Genomic DNA, 25,441 nt, shown 5'->3' with positions numbered 1-25,441 from the left:
AATGAGGGCACAGGAGAGATGAGGGAGCAGGGCTGTGGCCCCTCGCCGTCTGCTCCATCTCCATCCCGGGCAGTCAGGCATGGCAGCGAGGGGCTGCAGGCACTGGAGCATTGTGTTGCCAGGTGGGGCCCGCTCGCCGCACCACTCTGCTTTCCAGCATTTACACACCAGGAGGCTTCGGAGCCGCTCCTGGTTTGGGCCCCAGTGCCCGGTCTGGGAGGGGTGCGTGGCTGCCCGGGGCTGGTGCCAGTTAGTGGCACACCCCTGCCTGCACATCTCGTGGCGGCTCTTCCCCACAAGCCCTGAGTCTCCAGATCCTGGTCGCTTCTCTCCCCCAGGCAGCGCTCACACGCCTGCACTTTGTACTCAGTGGGGCACAGGCCCTTGATGCCTCTTCCCATCACTCCCTATAGGGTCCTGGCGGCCGGTAGGTGGGGATTCAGGACCCAGTATTGGACATGGACGTGGGGAGGGCAGGACCGGGGCTCCCGCCCGCCTCCTGGCCTCAGCAGCACCGTGCAGAAGGGTGCCAGCAGGTCCCTCTGTGCCTGGCCTGTGTGCACAGCCTTTCTCACCCTACACAGGATGCCGGGGAAGGAGCCGGACCTGTGGCCCCCCAGGACTTGCCTGTTTGCCTGGTGAGGCAGCTGCCCTGTCCAGCTGGCCTCCCACAGGCCTGGCCAGCAGGTCACCTGAGGGCAGTTTGCCTGAAGCCAGTCCCCTTTTTGAGACATTTTGCATCCCTTTGGGTCTCCTAAAAATAAGCTTTCAATTTGTTTTAAATTAATATTAAAATTAAATCTAAATTAAATCGCAATGCATCTTTAGGCGAACTCTTAAAAAGCCCTTAACGAGTGTGAATACAGATAAAATCAAGAAAAGTTGGGAAGGTGCACACGAGCAGCGTCATCTTTCCACCTGTCAAACATCTGCTCCAAGACACAGGCCAGCGAGACGGCCCCAAGCAGCTGCGCAAGGTTGTGGGTCACCAAGAGGTCCGAGGGCCATTGTTGGAAGCCAGGGTGCCCGGGCAGCCCGCGACTTCCTGGGATTCCAGGGTGAGGGTGAGTGACCCTGCACGCTGCAGCCACTCAGTAACTGTTTGTGTAACGAGTGAGCTGGGTTAGAACTCCATTCTCTGGACGGGGCTCAGGGCCCAGTCTGTGGCTTGGGTGACAAGGACGTTTGTGCTGTCCGGTCTGGACAGCACTTTCTTCCGATGTTCCCACGCCAGCTGCCTGCCCTAGTGAGGTCAGCAAGTGCCCCGGGCTTACCTGGGCACTCCTCCTGGACTGCCTGGAGCCGATGGAGGTTCAGGGCAGCCCCACCAGGCCCTGGCTCCCGAGGGCCGCTGGACCAGGTGGCCGGAGGGCATGGTGCATCTTGAGGTCTCTAGACTGTGTGGGGGGCACCCTTTGGAGACCTCATTCCACCCGGGCAGCCCAGCCCAGAGCCCCCTCCCCTGGTCTGGCAGCAGAGCCTTTTCCACACACGACACTTGGTCGGAGCCCAGCATGTGAATCGGGCGAGGGGTCAGTCCTCAGGCTCAGGGCTGAGTCCCCTGCTGCCCCCTGGTCCTGAGGCAGGTGGGGTCCAGGTGGAGGCTCAGCAAGGCCACGTGCTTGCTCTGTGGTCACATCGGGAGCCACCCAGGAGCACAGGCTTCTGGGCTGGAGGTCCAAGGCTGGTTCTCTGCCTGAGCCCCCCGCCCCTGGCATGGGGTGGGGCTGGGGGAGCACAGGGCTGGGTGAGCTGCACGGGGCAGGGGTCTTCCCTCCGTTGGGAGCTCTTGCTGGGCCGCCCCGAGGCTGGTTCCCCGCTGGCTCCCCTGGGCTGGCTGGCACTCCATCCCCATTTGGGACCCCCAGACCAGTGGGGTGCACTTCACCCCAGAAACAGCTCTCCTTGCCCCGTTCACTTCAAGAGTTCCCAGAAACACCGGAGTTTTACGTCAGAGAATTGAGGTTTTCTCCCTACTTATACTCACCGTCTTTAGAAATTAAAATACTTTCTCTCCGTTCTTCGAAGGAAGTGGGGTGGTTTGTCAAAGCGGCGCTGTTAGAAGAAACTACAAGGATACAGAGCCCTGGGTGCGTCCTGCCCCCACCCCATCTCCCTTTTTATGGGGGTGTAGCGCTGCCCCCAGGAGCACACTGTGGGGGATCCCTGCTCCCCAGCGGGCTGCCCCCCAAATGCTCCTCCCACCAGGAGCCGTGGGCAGCCGCGGTGCCAGGCCTTTCCCTGCTTCTGGTCACAGACATTAGAGTCGGGTTGGGAGGGCAGGTCTGCTGAGAGCCTCAGAAGGCAGGGATGGGGTGCAGAGGGTGGCCTGTCAGAAATTCCAGAATGTGGGCTCCCTGGAAGGCTCTGCCGGGAGAAGCACAGGGTACCCCCCCATCTGCTGGGAATGAACTGGGAGTGTTGGGTGCCCTCTTCCCCTCCCTGCCCACAGCTGAGAAAGAGGCGTGTTCAGGCCAGCTCGAGGTGCTGGGTGCCTGGGTCCAGGGGATGGGATGCAGGAGAGCGGGGTGGGCCCCTCCGACCCTGTCCAGATGGGCTCTCCCTCTGAGGGGACCGGTGGGGCTAGGGCGTGAGTGTGCACCCTGCCGTCTACACTGGACTGCAACCACTAGGGCGTTTGTCTCCCTGCAGCTGGCTTAGTTCAGGATGGTGTGAAGGGAAGCCTTGCCTTGGCTGGAGACGCTCCTCCAGCTGGCGGGGTTTGGAGGGGGTGGCGCCGACCAGCCCTGGTCACCTCCCCGCGCCCCCCCGCCCCCCGCCTGTTTGCTGGCCTTCAGGGGCGTCCTGGAGGGGGAGTGTTGGTCATTCGCCAGGGAGGGTGTGAGAGGGAAGGGAGGCGGAGACCCCAGAAGGTGTGAAGAATAGGAGGGGGTGGGGGGCAGCCCTCTGAGTCACTCTCGGCCACAGTCCGAGGCGGCCCTGGTGGGGAGTGTTGGCCACCCCGCGCTCCCCGCCTAGCCAAAAGGCTAAATTTACCCTTTTAATAAGAACCAGACTTATATCCGGTTTTCCTTTTCTTTTATTAGTTCTGGGCTGTTGGTGGTTGGGCCCGTCCCCTGTCATCGTTGCCTCTATATTTGTGGGCCTGGTGGCTCAGCAACCACAGAGTTTTCCTATTATGGCCTGTGAGACACGGCCTTTGGGCCAACCGGGTCTTCTAGAAGGTTCTCCTGGACCAGCAGAGAGGGGCTTCCCCTGTGACGCACTCATGTTTCTGGGCGGGCACCCCTCACCGGGGCTGCCCCTGCGTCCCACGGCCGGGCTGGCGGAGGCTCGCGTTCTGCCCCCACTGCTGCTGCCCCCACGCCCCTCCCCCACCAGCACCCCCTCTCCCATGGCTGCAGCTGTCTCTCTCTGCCTCCAGCCTCCTCCTTCTCTTCTGTCCTTCCTTCCTCCCCGTGCCTGTCTCGGCCTCCTCTTCTTGTCCCCCTGTCTTCTCGGGGCTGTGGATGGCAGCTGGGGTCATTGGGTGGCATCCTCAGGGATTCTGGGACTGTGGCAGCAGGGGGTGGCTTGAAGCAGGGCAGGCTCCGTGTCCGGTGAGACCAAGTGAGTGAGGGGGGTCAGACAGGCCGACATCTGGAGGCCACCGGTTTGTGGCTGGAGGGGACTGCCGCAGATCCCGATAATTTCTGTGTCCTGGAGAGCCTGCCTGGTGAGGCTGGGCCTGCCCGGAGCGGGTCCCAGATCGGAGGGGGCTTCTGAGCTGCTTCTCCACCACAGAGGAATCAGGCTGTCTGTGGGGAGATGGCCCCAGCCACGTGACCTGCCAACTGCCCCCAGAATCCACACAACCGCTGGACCCGCTTTCAGGTCCGGGTGGCTGGGGGCTGAGCAGCTGGGCTGGGGAGGGGGCCGACTCCCAGGCAGGAGGGGGTCGGGGGTCTTGGTGCTGCCGCTCGGTACAGGCTTGAGACTAGAGTTCCCCTTCCACCGTGAGTAAGCTGGATGTGCCCCCCAGGGTGGAGAAGGAGGGGGGTGTCCTGTTGTTTCTCGCCTGCCACCACAGGCATCAGGCAGAATTAAAGGCCAGGAGGCTTTTTCAGAGTCGGGGCCAGGAAGGAGACCGGTTTGGTGGCAGTGTGACCCTGGGAAGCAGCATCCCTCAGCGCCGGCCCAACCCGTGTGTGACTCCCTCACACAAGAACAAGTCACCACCTTGCGCACACTTGGAGCCAGGTGTGCACACCCACGTCGAGTGCACCCTCGGAGCCTCTGCCCCAGACCTGCATGCACATCTGTGCCTGTGTGCACGGCCATTGCCCACATGCACACTCAGCCATGCACACACACCCAGACACACCCTGAGTGCCCACACATAGTCCCATCGCTGCCTCTGTGCCCCTGTACACAGACACACACCCAGGCACACACATTATCTCATGCCTGGGCCGCTGGTGGGTTCCAGCCCAGCAGGGAGTGTCCCTGGTGGCATCAGGAATTGAGCTTGCAAACTCGTGTACACCTAGAGTGGGTCTGGTGGCCGGTGGTGTGGTGCAGCCTCTGTGGCCCCTGCTGTGGCCACTTCGGGTTTCCTGTGGGGCAGTCCAAAGCGGCCCCTCCCACCAGGGCCTGGTATCCCCATCCCTGTCCCCCTCCCCCCATTCTGCTCCTGGGTGGTCAGACAGATGGACACCCACCTGCCTTCGAGCAGGCTGGACTGAAGCTTCTCCACCCCCGTCCACGCGGACACCCAGGGTGGACATCCTCCCTCCCCTTCCTTCTCCTGGAATGAGAGGAATGTGGGCCGGGTCCACACAGTGGGCTGTTATCCTTCCTGCCTCCTCTTCTCCAGTCCGCTCCCTCTGGAGCCTGGCCCAGCACTGGAGGGGCACTTTGGCCTCCTAGGCAGGCCGCCCCTGGTGTCCTGAGGGAGACCCAGGGATGGCCTCAGGGGAGCTGGGTGTCCCCACGCCCAGGCAGGCTCTGCAGGGGGCTGGAGGCCGTGGGGAGCCTGAGCAGGTGTGAGCAGGAGGGCGGGAGCTGTTTCGGGCGGAGGGTGCAGCCGCCAGACGCAGAGCTGGGGAGCCCGGTGCCAGCAGCCTGTCAGCTGGGCCTCCAGAAGCATCAGGAGAGCCTGGGAAGGGGCTTGCTTCTCCGCAGCGGCCGCCAGCCGTCGCAACGAGGCCCTTTTTGTTTTTTACAACCCGTTTCACCGTTTCCAGAAAAGGTAGCTCACTTAAGTCAAAACAAATGCTCGTTCTGCTGTAGCTCTGCGCTCCTGCTCGCTCTCCCCAGCTCTCCGAGGCCCTTCTCTGTCCCTCTGTCAGCCTGGCATGAAGGTGGAGGCTGGAGGGAGAGGGGGTGAGCAGGCGCGGTGCGCACCTGGCTGTCCAGGGCTCCGGACCTGGCCTCTGGTGTGCCAGCCCCTCGCGCTCTGGGGCTTTGCTGCCGGTCAGCCCCTCCCTGGACTGGAGGCTCCCCGGGGTAGCACGTGGGCTCCAGGAATGCCCTCAGCACCCCTCGGGCCCGCCCAGCATCTGTTGACCGTCTCGGCTGCAGCAGGTGGGCCTGGCACAGGTTGACAGAGGAAGGCCCCTCCCCTGGTTTTGCCTGGGCATGTGCGGTCACCTCTACCACGGCCAGCACATAGAGGCTCTGTGAGCAAAGGCTGGGCTTAGTGGTCAGGGCATTCCCGCCCAGCTCCGTCCAGCTGGGGCAGCTGGGAGGGAAGTAGCCACACAGCCAGGGTCCAGGTACGGCCTGTCTCCCGGTCCAGGTTGTCTGGGCCTTGGAGCGTGGGAAAGGTTGGGCCTCTGGGGGTGGGGCCTGGCCTGAGGAACTGGGCCATGGCAGTGGGTGGGGGGTGTCGACCAGCCCTCCTGGGCATTCTGGCTTCCGGAGTGGTTTTCTCAGCCAGCCCGGCACCCGGGCCAGGCCTCCGTGGTGTCCTAGGCAGAGCTGAGGCAGCGCTGGAGTTGGGGCTGGAGCCCTGTGTCTGGGGCCGCAAACCCTGGATTGGGCCAGCCGGGCAGTGGGGATGGCCAGCTGGGGGCTGGTGCGTAGTACAGAACGGCCTGCCTCACACAGCCTGACACCTCACACCGCATTCGGGTCCCTGTCCCAAGACGATGCTAACCTTGGCCAGATCGCTGTGATGAGAGCCTGCAGAGGATGCAGGGCACTGGCCACCGTGACCATGCTCACTGGAGGGGCCAGGGCAGCCTTGGAGTGGACAAGCCTCATCCAAACCCCAGCCCGGGCACTTGGGGCCGCGGGGCCAGCACTGATCATGCCCATTCCTTTGTCAGCCCCGTGGTGGGACCGCCACCTGGGATTGCGAAGACCTGAATTGATACAAGGTTCATAAAGCCCTTGCCGAGAGAAGGGCTAGTGCAGATGGTGCCAGGCTCGGAGCTCCCAGCCCGGGGGCTCTGAGCTGAAAGCCCCTTTGGCCCTCCCTGCTGCTTGGGGCTCCCACTGTCCCCTCCCAGGTTGCTAACCACAGCACTCCGTGGGCAAGGACCTTGCCAAGAGGAAAGAAGCCTCCAGCCCAGTTCCCAGCCAGACTTGGCCGTGCAGCTCCAGCCCTGGCCAGGGCCCAGGCCGCCTCTGCTCAGGCTCTGTCTGGGCCTGGCTACTGGTCGGCGGGCGGGGGCTGGGGAGGTGGCAGCCAGGTCTGCCCACGCCTCTGCTGGCTGGGCACGGTGCCATGGCCAAACTCCTTGGAGGTGGAAGTGACACAGGAGCCCGCACGCTCTGTCTGAGGGTCAGGGGCCAGCTGGGGGGGATGGGGGGACTCTGGGTACCAGCAGTCCCCTCCCCCACACCCACCATGGCAGTGCCCGCCCAGCAAAGCCTGTAGGACTTTGTCTGCTTCCAAACTTCTAGCCCAGGATGGCGGGGGAGAAACGGACCGCTTCCGAGCAAGGCTCATGGAGCCCCATCGTGCGGGCCCAGGCTGGGGGCCCCATCAGGGAGCTGTCTTTGCACCTGCCCAGCGTGCATCCCCCAGGGCTGGCCTGCTGGTCAGAGAGTATGAGAGCCCTTGGCAGGACCTGCTGCCATGGGCTGGGGTTTTCAGAGGAGAGGCCACCTGGGTACCTGCACAGGTCTCCCACCAGGGCGAGTGGGTGAGTGCCCAGAAGGTGGTCCCTGGGACACGTGTGTGGCTCTGCCCCAGGGCAGTGGGGTCTCCCGTGACCTCTGTTTCCTTCCTTGCTGTGTCTATCACTGGAACGTCTTACAGTGAAGATATAAAGACATAATATTCATGTGACAAGCCTCTTCCGTTTTCAACATGAAAGGAAAAAGGAAGGAAAAGACACCCCAGATAAATGGCCCAGACTGAGGCAGGACACAGGGGGCTGCAAGCTGCCCACGAGGCTGGGAGAGGTGGAGCGGCAGGGGCAGCCCAGAAGGCTCGGAGCAAAGGGGGGCCCTGGAGAGCCCAGAACCGAGGCCAGAGTGCAGGGCTGGAGCGCTGTCCCATTTGCTCACTTACCACACTCTGGGACAGAGATTCCTTCATTATGGACTCAGGAAGGGCCCCAAGAGGGTGCCCCAAGTTGGGAGACTGGCTGGCATGGGGCAAGGTAGGCACACAGCAGGAAACTCTGCCTGTTACTGGTTTGTCCCCTGCCCCGTGGAGCCGGGACTGGGGCCGGCTGAGCTGCAGCACCCCCCACAAATCTCCCATGCAGTGGGACCCCCTTCTGGGATGGTGTCAAAACAGGCACCCTTGAGAGTCCCCATCCAGGGCCAGGATCGGTCTCCCGGGGGAGGAGGGCATGAAGTCCCATGCCTCCCCCACCCCCACCCCAATTCCAGCTTAGGGGACCAGTCAGGTCAGACACCCCTCTGGGCCTCAGGCCTGCTTCCTACCTGCCCCTGCCCCAGGTGGGTGGTCCTTGGGGGTGTGGGTGGTGGGTCTGCAGAGGTGGCCTGCTGCCCGTGCAGGGCCCCCAGGTGTGGGAGACCCTGTGAGGGGGCCGCCTCTGAGCCTCGGTTTTCCTGGATCCTCAAACCGGAAGGGCCCTATGGGACGCCAGGCCGCTTCTTCCACCCAGCCTGGGGCCTGCCCACTGCCCCCACCCACCGTGGTGTGGGAGAACTCAAGGTTCTCAGGCCAAGCTCCTGGAGAAATCCTTTATCCAGACCGACTCCTGGACTCAGTTGCTTCCCACTGTCCCCGGGAAGGGCAGGGCGGAGGGACTTCCCTGGGAGGGTGCGGGGGTGGGAAGGCCTGGGGGACATGGGGTGGGCCCGGGCGAGGCAGGAAGAGGCCTCAGTCATCCCACAGGCATGGCCCTCCGCCTCCAGGATCCCTGGAGCACAGCAGGGGCCGCCCTCCATCTCCTGCAGGCTCTACCCGCCAGCCTGGGAGTCCAGCACTTCCCTTCCCAGCCCAGAGTCCCCTTCCCTGGCTGGACATGCCTGTGGTCTGGCTGGGGCCCATGGAAGTCCCAGCCTTGCGGTCTGGGAAGTCCCTGGCTCCTGGGCACCTTCGCCCCCTGCCCCTGGGTCCTCGCACGGTCTCCCTTTGGCCTGATACCCACCACAGAGGTCAGTTCACACCTTGGTGCCCGGCAGTTCTCACAGACTCTTCCTCTGAGGCCCGTGGCCAGGAGAGGCCTCTCTCGTCCACACGTCCCATTCCCGCACGGGAGTGGAGGGAAGGGGAGGGGAGCTGCCAGGGTCCCGGCGGGGCAGCCCCTCCCTCTCCCCCGCTTCAGGGCCGTGCTGCCTCTCTGCTGAGTCACCCGGTGTCTGGGAAGCTCCCAGGGCCAAGCCAGGCTGGATGAGGCATCACAAATTCACAAATTCCCCCTGCCTCCCGGGCAGGGAAACAGCTGCCCTGACTCACCTTGGGCCGGGCCTGCAGCCTTCTGGGGCCCCCAAAACCCTTGCAAACCCCGCCAGGCCCCTACACTCAGCCTAATGGGATGGTGGGCCCCCAGGTTCCAGTTCCCTGTCCCCTGGGATGGTCCCAAGCTAGGCTCTCTGCCCATGGAGTAGAGGAGACAAGGTGCCGGGGGCCCTGCTGGGGTGGGGGCTGAGCAGTGCAGCCCAGACCACCCACCAGGCACCGGGTGCTGCTCTGCGCGGAGTACTCTGTGTACATCCTTCCTATGCGATCCACTGGTCGCCACGGTAACCTGAGGAGGCTTGATCATCCTGGCCTTGGCCACTGGGCTTGGGCAGATAGGGTATACAGTGTCGGAGGGTGCAGGTGGGCAGGCTACGGAGGCTGGCTGCCAGGGGAAACTCCAGGAGTGTCCTGGACCATAAGTGACTGCCTGCATCCCGCTGCCGCCGGTCAGGGCCTGACCCTGAGAAACCCTGGGGGCGTTAAAGCAGATGCTGACACCTCCATCCTCGGGCTCCTCTTGCATGTCTCTCTTCCTCTGTCTTGGCTCATTTTCTTGGTCACCTGGGAGAGGGCACCCCAGTCTGATGAGGTGGTTAACTGGACCTGGGGAGAAGGTTGAAGATGCTGCCTGGGGGAAAGGCCGGCCCTCCCAGTGCCACCCAGGGGGTGGGCAGAGACTGCCGTGCACCTGCTGCTCCTGGACCTATCCAGGAGATATCTACTCTAGCAGGTCTGCCGGCAGCTAAGAGGCCTTGGCCTGCGAGAGTCAGAGTCAGAGCCTCCGAGTCGAAGGCCCGCCCACAGGGCCACCTGTTTCCTACAGGCCCTGGGGCCCACAGTACGTGGCACCTGGCTGATGGGGGTGGGGGTGAAGGTGGGTCATTCGGCAAAAGTGCCATTCTTGGGGGTTTTGCAGTAACGAGAGGGTGTCAGGGCCTCAGGGGCCTGAGCGGGCAGCTTCTCCCACCTTGGCTTCTTGGCTGTTTGAAGACAGAAGCCCAGGGAGCTTGGGACCTGATAGTCAGCCCTGGAGAAGGGCTCCTTAGCGCTGTCCCTGCCCAGACTCACTCTTGCCCCCTGTGTCCACAGCCAGCAGCCGCCTGATGGGGAACTCTCCGGCCTCCTCTTTCATGGGCAGTTTCCTCACCAGCAGTCTGGGCTCAGCGGCCTCCGCGCATCCCAGTGGCCCCAACCCCTCCCCCTCGGATCAGGCCTACCGTGGCTCCCACCCCACCACCTCCCAGATCTGGTTCTCCCACTCCCACGAAGGTAAGTCGGGGCCGGGGCTCCCAGCCGCACCGCGCGGCTGGAGCCACTAACTGTGGTGCCCAGGGCCAGTGGTGAGGCAAAGGGCTCCCCCGCTGTGGCTGGCAAGAGCCAGCTGGCAGACCATGCCAAGCACTCTGGCGAGGGACTGCCTCCCTGTTGAGGAAGCCCCCACGGGGGAGGTGGTAATTGGTTGGAAACAGGGGGCCAGTCTCGCCAGTCAGTGATCCTGGCCAGATGTGCACCAGAGATGGTCAGAGAGGGAAGAAGGGGGTGGGGCCAGGAAGGCTCTGGGGAGCCGAGGAAATGTGGAACACAGCTGGGCTGGCCGGGCAGGGCTGCGCCCACCTCCTAGACTCGGGGAGGCATGGGCTCCAGATGTGTCAGCTGGGAGGGAGGGGTGGGGAGGAGAGAGCTGTCAGCAGACTCCAGCTGCCACCCTGGGGGCCTGGCCGAGAACAGAGCCCCTCCCGGCCCCTTCCTCCCCCTTGCTTGCAGCCTCACACACACAGTAGGTGCCTCATGTGTCTCAGGCCTCGTAGCTGGAGAAGGGCCCCTGCAGACCCTTCTAGGACCCTGGGGCTCCCCTTGGCTTGCCCACGGAGGGACAGAGCTCCGCACCGCCCAGCTCCCCACTGTCCGCTCAGCCCCTGGGCACTGTGACGTGGGCAGAGGCCCTGGGCCCCAGTGTCCCCCACCCGAGCTTCCTGGTATTGGCTTGGCCACCACAGCGTGGGAAGGGTTAAACCCGACAGCGGCTGGCACACGGAGAGGTAATTGCAGTTGGCAGCGGGCACAGAGGGCTCTCCGCTCCTGGCACCGGCACCGCCGTAACTCAATGACTGCTGAGCAGCGGGCGTTGTGTTTGCAGAGCACGTGGACCCACACACCGCGCCCGCTGCCACCCGCGTTCCAGGCGGGGAGATTAGCGCCCAGTCCTGCTGGAGAGCGAGAGAAACTTCTCTTTGTGCAATAAGAAAGGGGCTGTTTTCCAAACAGGACAGGTGACGAGTGAGGGACAGTTGTTAAAATAATCTGGGCTTTAAGCGCCGTGTGGAGCGCACATGTTGGGCAGGCGATAAGGAGCAGTTCTCCTCCCCGGTGGAGGGGAGGCCGGGCTGGCCCTGAGGACCCAGGTGGGCAGAGCAGGCTCCCTGGCCGAGACACCTCTGCTGCCTGCTTCCCACCCCTGCCTCTTAGCAGCCTCCCCGGGGGAGACCTGGTGCAACAGTGCCAGGCCCTGGTTCGGGGCTTCCTGGGCCGGCCATGGGTGGACCCCACAGGCTCGTGGCACCCCTCGCTCCCCTGCCCTTTCCAGCCCTTCCGCCTTCTGTGGCTGTCAGGCACACTCCTGGCCCTGGTGGGAGCATCTGGCTCCCAGGACGTCTGTGGGAGGGAGGAGAGGGCCGATTGCTGTGGCGAGGGCAGGGGATACCCACAGCAGCCATGTGGGACCACCTCGACCGAACTAACGGCCGCTGCCCTGCCCTGGCCCAGCCACAGGTGTGTGGGCACAGCCAGGCTGGCTGCAACGGTGGCCCCGGTCAGGGTCAGGATGGCAGAGCTCTGCGTCAGGAGACATATATCCCCCGCCGCTCCGGCCCACCCTTGGGGACCTTGCCGGCAAGGAGGGCAGTTTGTGGGCAGTGCCACCTGCCCTGGGGCCCGGGGAGAAGGTGCCCCTGTCTTGCCCCTCTGGGGACTGCTGGGGAGAGGCGGGTGGGAGGCAGCCTGCAGATAGCACCCTCAACGGCCTCCAGACACTCACTTCCCCCGGCCAACGGCTGCCTCGGCGGAGCTGCTTGTGGGACACCCCGCCGCCCACAGCCACAGCCTCAGAGCCACCTGGCAGTGACAGTTGTCACCACCCAGTGGGATGGGACCAGCGTGGGGGTAGCACCCTGGCTGTGCCGGTCCCCTACCCACCCTGCCCATCCTGCATGTTGGGGAGGCAGCTACTTCGAGGCAAGGGCAGTTTGAGCAGCCCTGAAACAGCCCCGGGTCCTCCTCAGGCTGGACGTGCCCATGGTCTCACGGGGGAGGGCACGCGTGTGGGGCACTGGGCTCAGTGGGCAAACACTGGTGGATGCAGGACAAGGGGAAGCAGATGGGGCCTCCGAGCCTCCCACCTCAACACAGCCTCTGGAACACGGGGTGGGTGGGGAGCAGGGCCCATCCGGGGCTAAAGATGAGTGTGGGAGAGCAGCAGCCCCTGGGGAGAGCACCCCAACCTGCCGGGTCCCACCTGAGGTAGCTAGTGCATCTGTCCTGGGGACCACACCACCTCCCAGGCCTGTGCCTCGGTCTCCCCCTCACACTCCCCCCTTCTCTGCCTCCGGGTAGGCTGCCCAGCCTGGGATCCCCTTCCTACGGGGTTCCCCTGCCCTCCGCCCTCTGCAGCCTCGCTCCGACAGGCCACGTGGTGTGGCTGCCTCGCTGTGAGCTCCCGGCGTAGAGGCCGGCGGGCGGGCGGGGCCGAGTGGCAGTGCTTGCTGGCGGGCTGCCCTGGCAGCTTGCCGGGCTGCTAGTTTGACTGGGTGCCAGCTGGCTCCCTGCGTGCCGGGGCCTGTTTCTCTGCCGTGTGTGTTCAGGGGAAAGGGGGGAGAGGTGGGCGGGGGGCACGCGACATGGCTGGAGAGCGGGGGCCGGCAGGCACGGTGGGCTGCCTGGGCGGGCTGCTCAGAGGTCTGACCTCACCCTCATCCTTTCACCACCCCCGGGATGGGTGGGAAGACAGGTGCCTGGCAAAGCCTGCTTGCCGCCCCCTCCCCAGCCTGGGGCTGGTCAGGGCTAGGCCCTTGAAGGGGTTCTTAGCTTAAGGGCAAGGAGGCCAGGATGGGCTCGGGGATTGTCAGCGTGGGCCAGGAGGGGTATGGGCCCAGGCGCCTTTCCACTCCAGGCAGGGCCCCCCAGCTCTCCGTGGGTGGACCCAGTCCACCATCTGTGGGACAACTGCTAGAGCAGGGGCCAGAGCTTCCTGGTTCCCTGGTGGAGCAGCTGGGGTGCAGGAGAAGCACCCCGGAGCTGGAGGAGCCGCCCAGGAACATCTGGCCTGGGGCAGAGCTCGTCTGTGCAGCCCTCGGGCCTCCTGGCCCCCCAGGTTCACCCAAGTGAGGGGTCCTGCCAGAGACTAGACTTTCCCTTCTGGGGCCTGGGGTGGGGTGGGCGGCGGAACTGGCCCAAGGCAGGGGTGAACCAGTGTCCAGCCAGCCTGTCCTGGGTGGGTCCTAGCGGGGGTGGGGTGCAGCACAGCTGGTCCTATTGTCAGCAAGCCTGGCCCCCTCCCTCCCTACCCCACCCCCGGCGGCCTGGTGGGACCACCCACAGGGCCATGAAAGGGGATTCTGTTCCTGGGGGTTCAGCTGGGGAGGGATGGGGGCCGGAGCTGCTGTGCTCCCACAGCCTGGGCTACTTATGGTCTCTTGTGCCACCTGGAGGGGGAGCCTCGAGAGGCAGCAGGCACATGTGCCAGCGCTGGCCGTTAGCCTGCCTGACCTCTTTGTCAGAGCCGCACCCACCCCGGCAGCCACTTCTCCATCCAAGGCTGGGCTGACCTCCCGTGGGGGCAGGGGCTGCACCAAAGGGCCACTGGGCACCCCCTGCCGTTCCCGGCGCCCCAGCTTCCCTGAGCCCTGTCAGCTGTCCCTCTGTCCCCTCTGAGGCTTCAGGGCTCACCAGGGCTTCTGGGAGCATGTCTGTGTGAGGGACAAAGGTCCCAGCCAGTGTCACCATCTGTGTGTGGTGACACCGTCTAGACGAGCCCTCCACCAGCCCTTCTCTGAGGCAGGTCCCTGCCCTGGACCTGGTCCTTTTCCCCCAGACCCTGGCAGCTCCAACCCCTTCTCCTGGCCTCAGTTTTCTTGGTGGCCAAAATGGCCTCTGAATCGGCCCCCACAGGACCGCTGACGATCCCTGCCCCCCGCCCAGTGAAGATGCCCCCACGTCTCAGCGGCACCCCTCACTCTGCCCACCTGGCCCTGCCCATGCTGGAGGCGAGGAGCTGGGTCAGTGGGAGCAGCTGGCTCCTCTGAGATCTTGGACAGCATGGGGGAAGGGCCCGAGCTACCCAGATCCAGATGTGGGGATCAGGGCTGCCCTGCCAGACAGGCCCTCTCCCGCCAGCTTCATCTTAGTCAGAAGGAGGCCTGTCCCGTCTGGACCTCTGACCCCCTCCAGAGCCTTCTTGGGCCAGCCCTCCCTGTGACCTTGGCCCCTCACTTGGCCTTGCGTCAGCCCGCCTCCTCATCAGGGTCTCAGCCTCTGGGGACCCCTCTGTCCTTGCAGGTCCCCTGTAGCAACTGTCCACTGCTGGGCCGGGGGCCGTGGTGCCTTCCTGCGCTGACATTGCAGCAGGGGTGTGTGTGGGCAGCCCTGGGCCTGACAGGGCTGGGGAGAGGCCTGGTGTCACATCCGGGTGTGGGGCTGGCTTGCATTGTTCCTGTGGCCCCACGCCCCGTGTCTTAGACACCCCGGGGTGGTGGCGGGGGGAGGCGAGGCTTGGAGTGTGCAAGAAGGCAGCGTGCGGAGCCGGGTGCAGGAGGCCTGGGCAGGGGCGGTGCAAGGGTTCCCTCCAGCTGAGCTCCCTGGCAGTCAGAGCTGCCGGATGGGGTGTTCGTGAGGGTTTGGGAGGTCGTGCCAGCTTGTTCCCAGCTCCAAGCTCTGAGATTCTGTTATCTTCTCCATCTTTAGTCCTGCAGCGAGCCCTGGGACCCAACCCTCCCCAGCCCGCAGGCCTTGCTCCCTCGCAGGGACTGTTGCCGAGCCCTGCATCTCTGCTCTGTGCGGCCTGAGCCCAGCTCCTCCCTGCGCAGCACGTGCCAGGAGCCCAGGACTGTCCACAACCGCCTGGCTCCTGGGCTAGCTGCCCGCTGCTTTTGTTCCAGAGGTGCCCGCGGCAGCCTGGCACCTTCCCCCGGCTCTGAGCCACTCCTCTCGGCCTGGGAACAGACCGAGGCTGCCAGGCCCAAACCTGGGGTGACTGGGGGTCAGTGTGCGTGCGTGGTGGGCCAACTCTGATGGGATGGAGTGGAACAGGAATCATCCTGTGCCGCCCTCGGGCCCCCACCCCAGCCCCCAACTGTGAGAGGCTGAGGCCTGGCCACTCCCTGAGGGGCCCAGCTTCCAAAGCCACCTTCAGCCCCAGAAGGGGTCTCGCTAGGCTCCTCCCAGCAAAGCCCAGGGTGGTTGGTCCTGGGAGCTGCACTTTGATGCACGGCCTGGACACCCATGGGTTCTGACCACTGTAAACCTGAGAGGGCTTATGGACAGAAGCCGGAGTGTTTGGCAAGGAAGAGGGAGGACATGGGGAGGGGGCTGTTGCAAGGTTACCCACTTCAGATACTAGAGCAGGGGTGGTGGCAAGCGTCCTCCCAACTTGTTGCCAATGCCCCTCCTGTACCCAGGGCAGACATTATTAGTCAATCGCAGCACTTTCTAAACTGCATGTGGATGCAGCCTCAGAATCCTTCTTAATCCAGCATTCTGGGTGGTCACTATCGTTTAGTAGTCTTACGCACCACAGTCGAAACCCATTGGCACCCTGAGTGAAAGGGGTGTCACATGGGAGAGAGCCAGCACCCAGTTAGTGTTGGGCATTGGGTTGGGACCCCTAGCCTGGCACGTGTGGCAGAATTCAAAATGACAGGAGTGTGCAGGACCCCAGGAGCAAGGGTGGTTTGCCTAGGTGTCTGCAGGGATTGCTGTGGGTCGAGAAAGGATGGGATCTCTCAGGGCTGGCAGGACATGGGTGCAGGGATGGCGTGGTCTGGTGGGGCTCTATCCAGAGGGACTTTAGCCTCTGCTGAGCCCTGGAGGGTGGCCCCGACCCAGAGGAGATGGGTAGTTGAGATGGTCCGATCCAGGTTTCCCAGAGCCTGCCCAGAATGGCTGGCTATGTAAAAGGATGGTTCCTGGTCCCAGGGGTTGGGGGCTCAGCCAGTCATGTTGTGGGCAGCTGCCCTTGGGACCTGATGCCAGAACCCTGCTGGCAGCCCCTGGCCTTAACTCAGGGCTCAGTGGTGGGGAGAACTTTCTAGCAACTTGAGCCTCCAGAGAGGTGGCAATGCCTTTGTCAAGGTAGCATGGGGGGCAGGGGGCATCCGTTGCAGAAGGCCTTGCCCTCGTGGGTGTGCGTACAGGGAGCTGGGGCAGGACCCTGGTAGCATGGGGGTGATCAGAGCCCTGTGCGTCAGGCCCCTGGAAGAGTTTGCTAAGCCTTCAGTGTCTGCACTGAGCTCTGTGGGCCTGGGGGTGGGGATCTCGAGGGACCCTGTGGTGGGAGGACCCCTGACCCCCACCCCGCTCTGGGGATTCTGGTCCTCTGTTGGCTGGCCATGCACCCCTCCCCCAGGACCTGGCCAGGAGCACTCCCACCATAGGGGATGCTGGGGGCGGGGTGCCGGGGCGTCCCAGCAGCCCAAGGACCTGGTCTGTGCTGCCCCTGCCCCGTTCAAGACTGCTTCCACTTCACTGCACCTCATTAGGTGCTGATGGCGTCAACCTTTTGTCCTCCGTTGCCACTTATGTCACAGGATTGGGTTGCCTCCTGGCGACTCAGAGCGTGGGGCCAGGATGGGGGGCATCCTCAGTGAGGTGTTCCCTGAGGCCCAGGGCCTCTCCCCGGAGCTCACCAGGGGCCTCCAGGGCTCCGAGGGCAGCAGGGCCCAGGGATACAGCGTGGGCTCGCGTGTCAGTTGGGGTGATCACAGTAGCCCGACCTCAAGGGGTGTGAGGGCCTGGGAATGACGGGGTTCTGGACCACACCACCCCTGAAAGAGTACTGGGTAGAGGAACTCTGACACCCGTCCGCTGCTCCCTGAGCCCCCTCAAGAGCCCTGCACTACCACCACGTTCTCCTCTGCAGAAGCCCCTTCTCCCAGGCTGGATGCAGCGGCCCTGGCTTCTGGTTTCAGAACAGCTGCTCTGATTCATGAAAATCATTTTTTATTTTCTTCTTCAGTTCAGAGAGTACAGTCTTGTTGGGAAAAGAAAGGGTCCTTTCTGTGGCTGGGCTGGAAGGACTTCTCCCCTTCCTCCCTCGCTGCCCCCCACCCCAGATACCCACCCGTCCGGGCCTCTTTCCTCACACTCGCCCCGGCCACCCCACTCAGCCCTGGCCCATACCCCCTCTGCTTCTTCTTCCGTCTCCCCCAGCTGCTCCCTCCTTCCTCCCTGAACCTTAATTCCCCTTCTGGGGTCCCAGAGGGTGGGGCTTCAGGCAGGCTGGAGATGGGGGAAGGGCCCCTGGTAGATTTCTGTCCCCTCATCCCTGGCCACCATCTCAGGGTCAGAAGTGGAAGGACGTGCATGGCCATCGCCCTCCCACTGCCCCCAAAGGGTGCGGCAGGAAGGAGCCCACCACTTGGCCAGCTGAATGCCTGCTCCCCGGAGGGCGGGTGGGCGGGAGGCCCAGACCTCCCGAGGGGTCATGGGGGTCTGTGCCTGGGAAACGGCGTCTGGGAAGGAGGAATTTACAGACTTCTGTTTACCAAAACGAGGCCCCGTAAAACATTTAACAGCAGCCAATTAAAGGAGGACAGCTGTGGTGGTTTAACCGCTCCCCATACTACACACACAGGCCTCTGCCCCCCTGCCCCGGCCCGCCCCACCCCCGTCCGGCTCTCTGCTTTTGTCAAGTCTTCCAGGAGCTGCGTTTAATCTAGGGAACATCTGCTCCAGATGTGTCTCTGCACACAAACCAGGCCAGTTGGCCAGGCTCTCCGAACTCAGCCGTGCCCTCTCAGGAGGGGGCTGCAGGGGGACAGGCCTGGGGGCGGTGGGCACCTTCCCTGCGTCCTCAGATGGGCCTGGGATGTGAACCCCCAGTGGGGAGACGTCTTGGGACTTCTCAGAGCTTTCACAACGTGCACGCTGGTGAAGAGCCTCCGAATGGGGCTGGCACGGGCCGTGTTCTGCGTGGAGCACCTCTTGGGGATAGCGTTCCAGAGCTTGACCTCAGATCCCCTGGGCTAGAGAACGTGACACTGCGTCATTAGGGCTGAACGGTGGCTACTGCCGAGGGGGCTGCCAGGAGCAGGGTGCAGGGTGCGCCATTTGGACTGGGGGCCTTGATCCTGGGGCATCCCAGAGTGTCCCTGTTGGATGCCTGCCCGTTTCCCATTCTGAGTGGTACTCCTGGGGCTCCTTGTCCATCCCTCCCTCTGAGCTGGGTTCCACAGCCCCACCCACGCTGGCATAGCTCCCCCTCAGCCTCAGACCTGCCAAGGGGCCTCTGGGCCCCCCACGCTCACGGTGAGCTCCAGGGCTGCCCCCCATGCCCCCACAGATGCCCCCAGCGCTGAGACAGAGCCGGCCTTCACTCTCCATCTCAACAGCTGCAGCAACATGGCAGGCCGGCCTCCAGGCCTCTGAGGGCCTGGGGGCCTGGAGGTCTGTGCTATGGCTCTGAGCCTCCCCTTCTGGAAAGGTGTTTGTCTCGTGTATTCTGTGGAGTGGAGCGGAGCGTGCGGCCATGAGTTGCCACAAGGAGTTCCACTGAAACGGCAAAGGGCTTCTGTCCTAAAAGGAGTTTGGAAAACAGTTAATGAGCAGGTTCACACGGAACTCCCTGACTCAGACTCGTCCGTGACTTCAACACGACGCACTAAGTGGGGTGCTGGCACCCCTGCTCCCCAGGCATGGGGCTCGCAGCTCCCTTGTTTCAAGGCACAGTCATGACCTTGTTCAAACACTTGCCCTGCGACCCGCGCCTTCCCCTCGGGGACTGCTGCCTCAGGGCCCTGCTCCAGCCCCTCCCTCTCCCTGTCCCTGAGGCCACTGCGCCCTGGGGAGACCCGGTGACTCCTACTCCCTCGTCAAAGCCCAGGAGCCCCAGAAGTCAGGTGGGAAGCCGCTCCCAGCAGCCGGTCACTCTTGGGACAATCATGGGGTCCCCAAGACAAACTCATTTTCCATGGGGAAAATGTTCAGAGCATTAGCTCAAAGCATGAGTTGTGGAGTAAGACAGCGTCCTGCCCACCCCAGCCCAGCCAACTCGGCCATCCCAGCTGCAGGCCCTCCACCCACCCCTGCCCCCTCACTGCTGGGCCTGGTGGGGAAGGACCAGCTGTGAGGAGCCACATTCCAAGTGGCTGGTAGCTCTGGGCGTCCAGCAGACACACCTCCCCTGGATGTGCCTGGCCAGGACACCAGTGCCCAGATGGGCCTCCCCGGCCAAGTGTTAGTTCTGTCTGTCTTCATCCCTTCTGGGGGGCAGGGTGTGTGTCCCAGGTGGCCAGAGCGAGGTCCAGGGTGTGGCTGGTGTTCCTGTGCTGGGCAGGGCCAGGCCAGGAGGACAAGTCCAGGCCCCTCAGAGGGACAGAGAGGGGCCTGCTTGACCTGACTGGGAAGCTCCAGGGAGGGTCTCAGGCTGGGGACCAATGCAGGGAACTCTCCTGGGGGCGATGCTGCCACGGCTGGGCACCAGCTCCTTTTGCAGATCTCACAGCACAGAGGAGGCCCGGCTGGTGGAGAGCCCCATACCTGCGGCCTCCAGCAAGGCAGAAGCCTGTCACACCCAACTAAGTCAGCCCCGGGGTGTGGGTCACTGACCCCAGAGCCGCTTGCTCACCTGGAGGCTATGGGTAGTGCAGGCCCAGGTCGTGTCCAGCCCTGCCCCTCCTGGCCAGACGCTCAGCCAGGGCTGCAAGGGCCTCTGTCCACTGTGTGTGACCACCGCGTCTCCCTCCTCCCAGGACGCTCTTCAGAGCCCCTTTTGTTGCCCTGCCTCAAAGCTCCCGCACTGCTAAGTGCTGCTGGGTGAGAAATCAAAGGCTCCCTCCTCCATCCTCCACTCTCTCCCCAGCCCATCAGCAATTCAATTTGTGCCACACCGGAGGGATGGTATTAGTCGAGTCAGAGTTAATATGATGTATTGATGGGTTGATTTCCCACCGGCGGGCTGCACGCACCAGGCTCCACGGGGCATCGCTCCCGGGCCACCCGCCAGCTTCTCGCCTCCCTGGGGTCAGGGCGGGTGCGAGCCTGGGGCCTGGAGGTGCCTCTACAGCTGTCTCCTTGCTTCTCTAGCTCCAGGGTACCCCAGATTTTCAGGGAGTCTGGCATCTACCTTCCTACCCATGAGCCACTTGGATCACCATGGAAACAGCAATGTTCTCTATGGGCAACATCGTTTCTATGGAACCCAAAAAGGCAAGTGCTGGTGTGGGGCCGTGAGGGATTGCGTGGGGCCTGGGGCACAGGTCATCCTGGAGGGGTGGAGGGCAGGGCTGGGGGCTTCTGGGGTGCCAGGTAAACGTGGCCAGCCTGGGTGAACCCTCACCTCCAGGTCTCAGGCCACGGCAGGGATAGGGGCTGGAGGAGGGTGGGCCTGCTTCTCAGGCCACTGGAGACTTTGAACTGCAGGGCCCAGGACCACAGCCAAGCAGCAGGTTACATGCCGTGGTCAGGCGAGCTCGCTGAAAACACAGCCGAGCTCCCTGAGCTCTCGTGGCTCAGATGGAAGCATCGCAAACAACCATGGCCCTGAGGGGTGGCACCTAGGTCCCTCAGCACCTGGCCTTTTGCTGTAGCACCCCCTGCCCCGCCCCAACAGGGGTCCCAGGGACATCGGGTGGGAGTAGGGAAGGCCCCCCAGAAGCCTGTACTTAGTGCCTCACCAAGCTAGGCAACACGAGGCCCAGGACCCACCCCACACCTGGGCCTGAGGTCAAGACAGGGCAGGGGACGGGTGGCGGGGGGGGGGGCGGGCGGCAGCAGGGAAGGGGGGCAATAGCGTGCCCCCAGCAGACAGAGGAACATCTACCCTGTTGGCAGGAGGTGTCGCTGGAGAGGGGATGCTGAGGTTGAGGCTTTGCTGATGAGAAGGCGGGGTTGGTGGAGCCATGGGGAGGGCATTCCGTGAAGAGGGCATATGCTCACGCCATGCACACACACACTCACACGTCTGCGTGCAAAGGAGGGCATTCCGTGAAGAGGGCATGCTCACGCCATGCACACACACACGTCTGCGTGCAAAGTAGGGCATTCCGTGAAGAGGGCATATGCTCATGCCATGCACACACACACTCACACGTCTGCGTGCAAAGGCCCAGCCTCAAGGAGCCCGTGGGAGATGTAGCCACCTGGAGATGAGACAGGTGTGGGGAGTGGCATGAGGCCTTGCTGCCCTGTCTGCAGGATTTTCCTTGGTGGGGTGACGTCTCATTTGCATTTTATAAAGATCTTCTGGGGGTGGTGCCCAAGAAGCTGGGGCAGAGAGATTTTTCGGTTAGTTACTGTGTTTAGATGACAAATAATGGACTTGAATGGGGACATGGGATCCCATGGGAGACCTGAAATGGGCATGAGGGTCAGGGGGTTCCCAGATAACCCCCCATTTATGGCCCAGGCTGTAGGAGGGCGGCGCACCTGCAGAGGAGCAGTTCAGAGGGGAGGGGTGAGTTCAGCTTCCTTGCAGAGGGACTGGGGGACCTGCCTTCCCAGGGGTGACTGGACATTCATGGTGGGGGGTCAGTGCCAGAGGGGCAGGTTAAGAGGTTGACCCAGGCCAAGGAGAGGGACCACCTGGGTAAGGAGGGTGGATAAGGACAGAAGCAGCTCCGGGGAGCCCAAGGATCCCCAAGATCAGGGCTCTGAGTGGGGGTCGGCTTCAGGTGGCAGCAGCTAAGCAGGAGAGAGTCCTGAAGGGTCTCACAGAAGGAAGGGGACCCCAGAGAGGTGACCCTGCGAGGCAGGTTGGCGGCGGGCCTGTGGCCAGCCCTCCTGCCCTTCCACCGCCATCCCCAGCCCCTTCTCACAGCCTCCCACTCTGTGACCTCAGCTTGTCTATGTCCTGGAGCCCATCTTGCATCTTTGTCCAGGCAGGGCTAGGGAAGGCCTTGGCCCAGCCCAGGGCTGGCCAGCTTTGATGGGTGCAAGTAAGACCCCGCCTACAGACAGGGCCAGGAGAGCTCCCAGCCCCATCAAGGGTAGGGATGGACGCTGGACGCTCCCAGGGAACCAAGTCTCCTCGGGGCTGGAGGCCAGGTGCACTGCTGCCCAGAGGACAGCCCCCCGCAGGCGTCAGGCTGAGCACCTCAAACTCCCACATCAGCCGCTTGTGTGCTGCTGACAGTGCTTGTCAGGAGCAAGCAGGTGGTCCCAGCCCCAGAAATCGGACCCACAGCTAGGGACCCCCTCCAGGGTGTGGGCCCCTGGCTTCCAGGAGCACTCACTGGCTGGTGGCCTCCTGCTTTCACAGTGCTGTGGTGGAGCCCCACCCAAGAACACTTTGGTTTTGGAAATTGAGCTAATTAGGTTTAGCTACACTCTTCCCCCTTGCTTTAATTAGCAGGAAATTGACTAGTAATTTACATGACTCAGGACGGTTTTACAAGTTCTGAAGGTTTCTTTTGTTCCCTCTCTGCTCCATGCCATCCAGGGTGCCAGCTGGGTGTAGATGGGGTTGGCCCTCCAGGGTCCCCAGAGACAGGCTTAGGGAGCTGTGGGTGTCCCCAGGGCTGGCTGGGGACCCAGGTAGAGAGCAAGGCACCCCAGGTTGAGGGCCCATGCTGGACAGCAAGCCGTGGCCCAGCGCAGGGAGCTGGGGTACACCTGCCACCCACCCAAGCTGGATGGGCCCAGAGCTGTAGAGGCATTGAGAGCCCATAGTGGACTAGGTGGGGACGGCCATCTGGGACCATTTTCCTTTCTTTAAATGATCCTAGGCCCCCAGCCTGGCTGGGGGCCTCCCAGGGTATTCAGGAGGTAGGTGGGCCCGGTCCTTCACACCCGGCCCATTCTCAGACACATACCTGCCCTGGGCCTCACTTCCTCCTGGGGGTCTTAGCACTTACAGGGGGCTACTAAAGGCTGTCCACTTTACTGTCCACAGTGCACGGTCCTGCTTACAGGGGCGTCTCTCAGGCAACTCTCCACGTGGCTGGGCATCCTGAGCTGTGTGCTGTGCACTTAGCCATTCCCCAACTGTGAGCCCACAGCCTCCGCAGCTTTTAAGGTTCTGACAGCTGTTTGTAGAGACCCAACCAGTTTACACTCCCCCAGCATCGTGTGGGGTTGGGGGAGAGGCCCGTGGCCCCAGACCTCACCCCCTGGCTCTGGTCAGGGCACACTGCCGCCCGCTCCTGCCTTCCCTTCACTAATCTCCATGGGTACAGCCGGGCACAGCGGCTGGGCTCTTTGCAGCTCCCATCTCCTAGGGGCTGAACATAAGTCAAAAGCTCTGGGGCATGGGGAGTCAGTGTTTAATGGGGACAGAGCTTCAGATTGGGACGATGAAGAATTCCGGAGATGGACAGTGGTGAAGGCTGCATCACACGAGTGTACTAATTACCACTGAACGGCACACTTAAAAATGGTTAAAGTGGTGATGTTTACATCACGTGTATTTTACAATTATAAACCTTCCTCATAAAGTGCCAGTGGGTCAGTGTCAGCTGGCAGTGGGGAGGCACCTGGCACAGTGTCTTGGGGGCACTGAGCCCTCCAGCCCCTGCCCCAGGCTTCCCGGTGACCTCAGCTCTCTCGGCACACAGATAACTTCTACCTGCGCAACCTGCCGCCCCAGCCCACGCTCCTGCCCGCCAACCACAACTTCCCCAGCGTGGCCCGGGCCGCCCCCGGCCACCCCATCGGCTCCTGCAGCCGCGACCGGGGCGAGGCCGGCCACCTGCAGAAGGGCGCCAAGGAGTTCGACCGCTTCCTCATGGGCAAAGAGAAAGCCGGCAAGGCGGCCGAGGGCAAGGAGCGGCCGGCGGTGGAGGAGGACGTCGTCAGGGGGCGGCACAAGCTGGTGCTGCCCATACCGGGGGACTCGCACTGCAAGGAGGGTGGCGTGGCCCGGGGTGCCTGCGAGGGCCGCCCCAAACACCTGGCCTCCTGCCTTCTCAACACCAAGGTGCTCGACGGTGAGCTGGGCAGGTCCGCGCTGGCCAGCTGCGCGGGGGGTGTGCTGGGGCGGCCGGGTGTGGGCGTGCCGGCCTCCGGACGCTGCACCAAGGAGGCAGCCGGCCCCGTGGAGCCTGGGCCAGCCTTCGGCGAGTGCCTGGAGCGGAGGCAGCTGCTGCACCATGCCGTGCCCTACACGGTGCCGTCTGGCCTGCCCGCCGGGCCGCCCCCACCCCTCAGCACGGCCGCCGGCTCCTTCCCCTGCCTGCAGCTGCATGGGGGCCCGGATGGGCTCTGCCCCCTGCAGGACAAAGTCCCCCGGGACCCGAAGGCCAGCGGGCCCACCTTCGTGCCTTCCGTGGGACACCTGGCCGACAAGAGCCGCCCGTTCCAGGTGGCCGAGGCCTGTGCCGTGGCGGGTGAGGGCAAGGACCGGCACCTGGATGGGGCTGCAGTGCCTGACCATGCTGCGCTTTATGGGGTCTCCTATGCCCACCTGAAGGCCGAGGGCAAGGGCGAGCGGCGGCCCGGGAGCTTCGAGGCGGCCCTCAACCCCCAGCTGAAGGGCCTGGAGTACCTGGACAGCGCAGGCCCCGAGGCCCCCTTCCCGGGGCTCCCCAAAGCAGGTCTGGACAAAAGCGGCTACTTTGAGTTACCCGCCCCCTCACAGGACTGCGCCCGGCCAAGTCACCAGGACCCGTTGGGCGGGAAAGTCACCCAGGCCTGCTGCACTTTAGACAAGACTGCCAGCAAGGAGACCCCTGTGGGTGCCCCCGGGGCCCAGAAGGTGGCTCGTATCCGGCATCAGCAGCAGTCGGTGGCCCCCGAGGTAGAGCCGGGGGGCAGCGGGGCTGAGGCCAAGCGCAAGTCTCTGGAGCTGGCGTCTCTGGGCTACGGCGGGCCGCCCCCGCACCCCTGGAGTGTCCAGTCGGGCCAGGGGGCCACCATGGCCATCAGCGAGGAGTGCAAGGCTGGCGCCTACTTGGACCCCTTTGGCGGCACCCTGCAGCAGGCCGCCCTCCTGCCTCAGGACCTGCCCGCCCCGCCTGACGAGGTCTCGGCCATGAAGAACCTGCTCAAGTACAGCAACCAAGCACTGGTCGTCGGCCAGAAGGTGCCCTTCGTGGGCCTGGGGGGCCTGAAGGCCAGCTGTGCCCAGCAGGACGGGAAGTTCCCCGCCTCCAAGGGCACGGGCCAGGCTCCCGGCGACATGGAAAGGCCCGACTGTGCCCGAAGCCGAGAGCACGACGCTCCGCATGGCGATGGGGAGGTGCGGCAGCCGCCTGTGGGCATTGCGGTGGCCTTGGCCCGGCAGAAGGACACGGTGAGCCGGGCGGAGTCAGCCTACAGTGCCAACACAGGGCGGCAGGGCCGGGCAGCCCCCGCCTTCAAAGGTATGGCCCCTCCACAGAGAGGGAGGCGTGGGGCTGTGTTGCTGACCTGCCCTCATCCACGCACCTGAGGCTCCCAGGGCTGTGCCCTGGGCCTTTGTGCCCA

At 63.9% G+C, this 25,441-nt stretch overlaps 1 protein-coding gene across 15 annotated transcripts in view; it reads left to right on the top strand.

Annotated features, from left to right (window-relative positions):
- The window catches only part of BAHCC1 (BAH domain and coiled-coil containing 1), a 63,033-nt gene that overhangs the window by 16,544 nt on the left and 21,048 nt on the right, over positions 1-25,441 (top strand). For all 15 annotated transcript variants that reach the window (XM_073797904.1, XM_073797899.1, XM_073797902.1 and 12 more), the window contains 3 exons: positions 9,923-10,102; positions 20,126-20,248; positions 23,593-25,338. In XM_073797904.1, coding sequence (XP_073654005.1) covers positions 9,923-10,102; positions 20,126-20,248; positions 23,593-25,338 — 2,049 coding nt within the window. The remainder of the gene's footprint in view (positions 1-9,922; positions 10,103-20,125; positions 20,249-23,592; positions 25,339-25,441) is intronic.

The sequence above is a fragment of the Tursiops truncatus genome, chromosome 20, assembly GCF_011762595.2.
Source record: "Tursiops truncatus isolate mTurTru1 chromosome 20, mTurTru1.mat.Y, whole genome shotgun sequence".
NCBI classification, from domain to species: domain Eukaryota; kingdom Metazoa; phylum Chordata; class Mammalia; order Artiodactyla; family Delphinidae; genus Tursiops; species Tursiops truncatus.
Note: the sequence above shows the minus strand (reverse complement) of the source record. Positions and strands in the feature narration are given on the sequence as shown.